The 5,929-nt window shown below is 36.7% G+C and overlaps 2 protein-coding genes across 2 annotated transcripts in view; both read right to left on the bottom strand.

Annotated features, from left to right (window-relative positions):
* Positions 1–826, bottom strand: part of LOC107063002 (putative GEM-like protein 8) — a 5,380-nt gene extending 4,554 nt beyond the window's left edge. The window contains exon 1 of the mRNA XM_015314361.1: positions 451–826. Coding sequence (XP_015169847.1) covers positions 451–565 — 115 coding nt within the window. The 5' untranslated portion in view covers positions 566–826. The remainder of the gene's footprint in view (positions 1–450) is intronic.
* Positions 1–5,929, bottom strand: part of LOC102583017 (putative GEM-like protein 8) — a 24,266-nt gene that overhangs the window by 7,153 nt on the left and 11,184 nt on the right. The window lies entirely within an intron of this gene.

Here is a 5,929-nt window from a genome sequence, read left to right as displayed (position 1 = left end):
ACAAGTTGATGTTTGGCGCCATATTTATAAATATTGAGCTTCAGTATATGAAATAGTGGTAAAATTATTTAAAAAACTTATTTTAGGAATTTTTCTAGTGGGATGATGGTTTTCATTAAGAATGCTTCAACCTTTACTTTTAGAAGTAAACTCATGTCCGCACACAATTTCAACTTCGAAATACTAGTTTTAAACTTAAATAAAATAGTGTCTTGGTAAATTTTCGATTGTTCTTTTAAGTTTTCATCATGAATATAAGTGCTCACCATGCTCGCGGATACCTTGTGCAAGACAGTCCATCCTTTCTCCAAGTTTGTTCATCTTTCTAATTACAGATTTTCCTGCATATTCAAGAATATTTGATTTTAATGATCTCTTCTTCAAGGGTCATTAATACTCTTTATAACTAATACAAGAACAGGTCGATTATTCTTAGAGGAAAATACTCACTTTGCTTTATTTTAGGCAAGTATTTTGAAGTTGCAGATGGAAGATGGTCTTGGCAAGCAGATAGAGACAGTAGTCTTTTTGGCTGCCGTTCAAATGAGTATACTGCTGAACTCATGGGAACACTCACCTCATTTCTACCGAATAAGTTCTTCACTGTGACTTCTGATTTTGGAGAAAATGGCTATATTGTGAAGGTACTTGAGATATTATTATGTTTTTGGTTGATGGTTTAAGAACATTCCTTGCAGTACTGTATATATATGCAGCAGTTTGGGACAAGTTGATGAATCTTTTAACTATTAACTGTTGCATGATTCAGCTATGGGTCATCGAAATAGCATATTTTTCAATTTGCTGCAAAGATTTTGAAAATGTCTTCTTTTATCTGTCTTTCTAATTGCAGTAAGCTATCTCATGCTGTCTTATTTTATTATCAAGATTTGTGTGCACATGTGGTGTAGTCCACTTTTGAGTTGGCAGATTTGCTTTCTGATGTAAGCTGATTTTACAAGTTGAGTAAAAGTAAGAGAAGGCTTTTGGTGCATAGTAAAATTATTAGTCTTGTATGATAAAGGTTGATAAGATAATCACACAGATTTATATATGACATTAAAGTGAAGTAGTGGTTGTGGATTATGAATGAGTCATCCATGAACGTGATTCACTTCAAACACATGTTTGGAGTTTGGGAAAAATCCTAACACTTTGGTTGGTTTTGTAGACTCTGATTATGCAGGTGATCTTGACAAAAGAAGATCACTAACAGGCTATGTTTTTTGCATTGGTGGTTGTGCTATCAGCTGGAAAGTAAAGAGTACCTAGTATATTGCAAGCTATCTTATGCTAGCTTTCGGAGAAGTCGATATTCTTCTCAGACAGATGTGTGTTCAATTTAAGCCCTCCAAATATTACAAACTTACTCAGAAACCATTCATCTTGTGAGTTGACTGGTGGAGAAGTACAGAGAATGGTAAAGGGACTTACATATGGTGTCTACTGACTTCGAAAAAACAGAATATAAAGTCTCGAGGGAAGTCCTATGTAGATGTTGGCTTCACTTCATTCGAGAAACCATTGCAGAAGGAAAGGTCTCTGTTAAGAAGATTAACACAAGAGACAACCCTGCCGACATGTTCACGAAGTCTCTTCCAGTCAGCAAGTTCAAGTAAGAATAGTGGGAGCAGACTCAGAGCACTTTCTAGTCGAGATGGCGTTGCACCAGGGATCAACACTTAACTCGTTTCTATTTTCCTTGGTGATTGATGAATTGATGCAGCATATTTTCATGGTGAGGTGTGATGATGTATATTATTGGTATATGTAATGTGGCTTTTTTTGTTTGATGAAAGAAAGTTATTTTATCTTTCTTTTGTGAAAGATTTGGAAGCTACAAATGTGAAAATTTGGTAGCCATATTTGTCAAGATTTGGCAACTATATTTGTCAAAGATTTGGAAGCCACCATAGTTGATATATTCACATTGAGATGTTGAATATTTTGCATCTTCCAAAGACATCATCCATGACATCAACAAGCCTATTTTTTTCTCTATAAATAGGGAGCTTAGACATTAGTTGAAACACACCTTGAAGCATATGAAAATATTTCATTGTTTTCTTTCTTTGTCTTTCCATTAAGAGTAATTTTGTAGGAGAGTTTGTCTAACAAAACACTTGTGTGAACCCTTTGTTGGAGTGATCTTGTGAGGTTATTCTCTTTGGGTATTTGGGATTAATTAGAGTATTTACTCTAATTCTATAACTCTCTTTTGTACTCTTGTTGATATAGTGAAATTGCTCCTCTCCGCTTGTGGACATAGGTCTATTGACCGAACCACGTTAAATTGGTGTCTTCTTTAATTGTTTTTACTTTCGTTATTATCAACTTACTATTGTCTTTGTTATTGTCATTACAACATTATTTGGCTAAATTCCGCACTACCTAAGTTCTCGATCCTAACAAATTGGTATCAGAGCCGGATCTAATCGGGTTAATTTCAGTAGCCAAAAATGACAATAACAAAGACTTATGTTGAAAAATTTAACCGAAGTGCAAACTTCGGGATGTGGCAATTAAAGATAGAGGCTATACTAATTCAAGATGGCCTAGATATGGCACTAGAAGGAAGGAGAAGAAGCCAGAAAATATGACGGACATGGAGTTTGCCGTCATAGACAAAAAGGCAAAATCAGGTATCATTTTAAAATCTCTCAAATGAGGTTTTACGTGAAGTATCTGCAGAATCCACAGCCAAAGGCATGTGGGAAAAACTAAAAACCTTGTATATGAAAAGGATAGTGGAAAACCAACTATACCTAAAGCAAAAGCTTTACACATTTCGTATGGTTGAAGGTACTTCTATACTCTCACATCTTGATGCATTTGATTCTATTCTTATGGATTTGAGTAATATTGATGCTGAAGTTAATGATGAGGATCAAGCCGTCTTACTACTTATTTCCTTACCCCAATCATTTAAGCATATTAGAGATACTATGCTTTATGGAAAGGATAATATCTCTTACAGGGAAATTAAATCTATCTTAAAATCAAAAGAACAGATAGATAGAGATATTACTGGAGAAAGTAGTGTAACCCATGGGGAAGGTTTATTTGTAAGAGGTAGATCTAATAAGAAAGAATCAAGTAGTGAGAGGTCTAAATCAAGGTCAAAGTCCAGATATAAAAATGTGGTGTGCAAATATTGTCATAAGAAAGGTCATATTATTTCTGAATGCTATAAGTTGAAAAACAAAGAAAAGCATAAGGAAAACAAACATGAGCATCAAAATACTGACCCCGCTGAAGCAAGTGTAGCCACTGATGAGTCTGATGGAAAAATATTTTTTAGCTACTAGTAATAGTTTTAAATCTAACAATGAGTGGATTTTGGATTCGGGTTGTTCTTATCATATGTGTCCCAATAAGGATTTATTTGCCACATACGAATCTGTTGGAGGTGGAGTTGTCTTGATGGGCAACAATGCTTCCTGCAAAGTGTTTGGTAAAGGTACAATTCAAATCAGAATGTGCGAGGTGTGGTAAGAACTCTCACTGATGTTAGATATGTTCCTGACTTAAAGAAAAATCTCATCTCTTTGGGCACTCTAGAATCTCTTGGATGCAAATACACAGGTGAAGGTGGAGTTATGAAAATATCTCTAGGTGCTCTGGTGATCATGAAAGCACGCAGATCTGGTACGTTGTACACTTTGTTGGGATCCACTGTTACAGGTGCTGTTGCAGTTTCTACCCAATCTAATTCCGACATCACCAAATTGTGGCATATGCGATTGGGGCATATGAGTGAGAAAGGTCTTTCCATCCTCAGCAAAAGAGGTCTTTTTTGTGGACAAAGTACCGGGAACATGGAGTTCTGCAAACACTGTGTGTTCGGGAAGCAGAAAAGAGTCAGCTTCAAATCTCCAGCAATACATCGAACAAAAGGTACTTTGGACTATATTCATTCAGATCTTTGGGGTCCTTCTCGTACCCCGTCAAAAAGTGGTGCCAGGTATATGTTAACTTTCATTGATGATTATTCAAGAAAGGTTTGGGTTTATTTCTTGAAAAATAAAAGTGATGTTTTCTTAACTTTCAAACAATGGAAAGTTTTGATTGAGAAGCAAACAGGAAAACATGTCAAGCGGCTTAGAACGGATAATGGCTTGAAAATTTTGTAATGATGAGTTCAATGAATTTTGCAAAAATGAAGGAATTGCTCGACATCGCACTGTGAGGATGACCCCTCAACAAAACGGTGTTGCAGAAAGGATGAATAGTACTCTTTTGGAAAGAGCTCGTTGCATGATTTCAAATGCTGGGTTGACAAATGCTTTTTGGGCAGAAGCTATCTCTACAGCTTGTTACATTGTCAACCGTGCTCCTTCTACACCCTTGAACTTTAAGACTCCAGAGGAAATGGGGTCAGGTACTCCTGCTAATTATTCTGATTTAAAAATCTTTGGTTGTCTTGCGTACATGCATGTGAATGATGGTAAATTAGAACCAAGGGCAAAAAGGTGCATTTTCCTTGGATACGCATCTGGGGTGAAAGGATACAGACTCTGGTATCCTGATCCCAAGTCACCAAAATTCATAATTAGCAGAGATGTAACCTTTGATGAATCCTCTATGTTACACACAAGAAAAGAGTCTTCTAGTTCTAGTAATACAAATAAGGAGCAGGAAATACATGAGCAGGTGGAGGTTCAACTTGACATTCCTTCAAAGCCAAACTCATCAACCCTGGAGCAAAATACAGTTGAAACTCCTGAAGTTGAAGCTCCAGAAGTTATGACTTCTGAAGTTATACCAAATGAGTATTCTATAGCCACACACCGACCAAGGAGACAAATTCAAAAACCTGAAAGGTATGGAGATTATGTTGCATTTGCTTTTTCAGTTGCACAGGAAACTGAAGAAATTGGAGAACCATCCAATTATTCAGAAGTTGTTTCTAATGTTGATTCGGCCAAGTGGCTGGTTGCAATGAATGAAGAAATTGAATCTCTCCACAAGAATGGTACTTGGTCTCTTGTGAAGCCGCCGTCAGGTAAAAGAATTGTTGGTTGCAAATGGGTCTTCAAGAAAAAGGATGGAATTCCAGGGGTTGAAGATGCAAGGTATAAAGCACGATTAGTTGCAAAGGGCTATAGTCAGGTACAAGGAGTTGATTTTAATGATATTTTCTCACCTGTAGTTAAACATAGCTCTATTCGTGTCTTGCTTGCCTTAGTTGCCATGTATAATTTGGAATTAGAACAGCTTGATGTTAAGACAGCTTTCTTACATGGCGAACTTGAGGAACAAATATACATGCATCAACCTGAAGGATTTGAAATTGAAGGAAAAGAAGATCATGTTTGCTTGTTGAAGAAATCCTTGTACGGATTAAAACAATCTCCAAGACAATGGTATAAGAGGTTTGATTCCTTTATGTTGGGTCATGGTTATTCGAGGAGCATGTATGATAGTTGTGTTTACTTCCGAAAGTTAAATGATGGTTCATTTGTTTACTTATTGTTATATGTTGATGACATGCTCATTGCTGCTAAGGATTTGACAGAAATTCACACTTTGAAAAGTCAGCTGAAAAGTGAATTTGAAATGAAAGATTTAGGAGCAGCTAAGAAAATCCTTGGCATGGAGATCAAAAGAGATCGAGGAACCAAAAGGTTATTCCTGACCCAGAAGAAGTACTTGGAGAAGGTCTTGGAGAGGTTTGGCATGAAAGATGCTAAACCAGTGAGTACTCCTCTTGCTGCTCATTTTAAGTTATCAGCTGCTCAATCGCTGCAGACAGAGCAAGAAGAGAGATATATGGCACAAGTACCATATTCCAGTGTTGTTGGCAGTATTATGTATGCAATGGTGTGTACACGTCTAGACATTTCACAAGCAGTAAGTGTGGTAAGCCGGCATATGGCTTACCCTGGTAAAGCACATTGGCAGGCTGTGAAATGGATCCTCAGATACT

The sequence above is a fragment of the Solanum tuberosum genome, unplaced genomic scaffold (genome assembly GCF_000226075.1).
Source record: "Solanum tuberosum cultivar DM 1-3 516 R44 unplaced genomic scaffold, SolTub_3.0 scf00296, whole genome shotgun sequence".
Lineage (NCBI taxonomy): Eukaryota > Viridiplantae > Streptophyta > Magnoliopsida > Solanales > Solanaceae > Solanum > Solanum tuberosum.
Note: the sequence above shows the minus strand (reverse complement) of the source record. Positions and strands in the feature narration are given on the sequence as shown.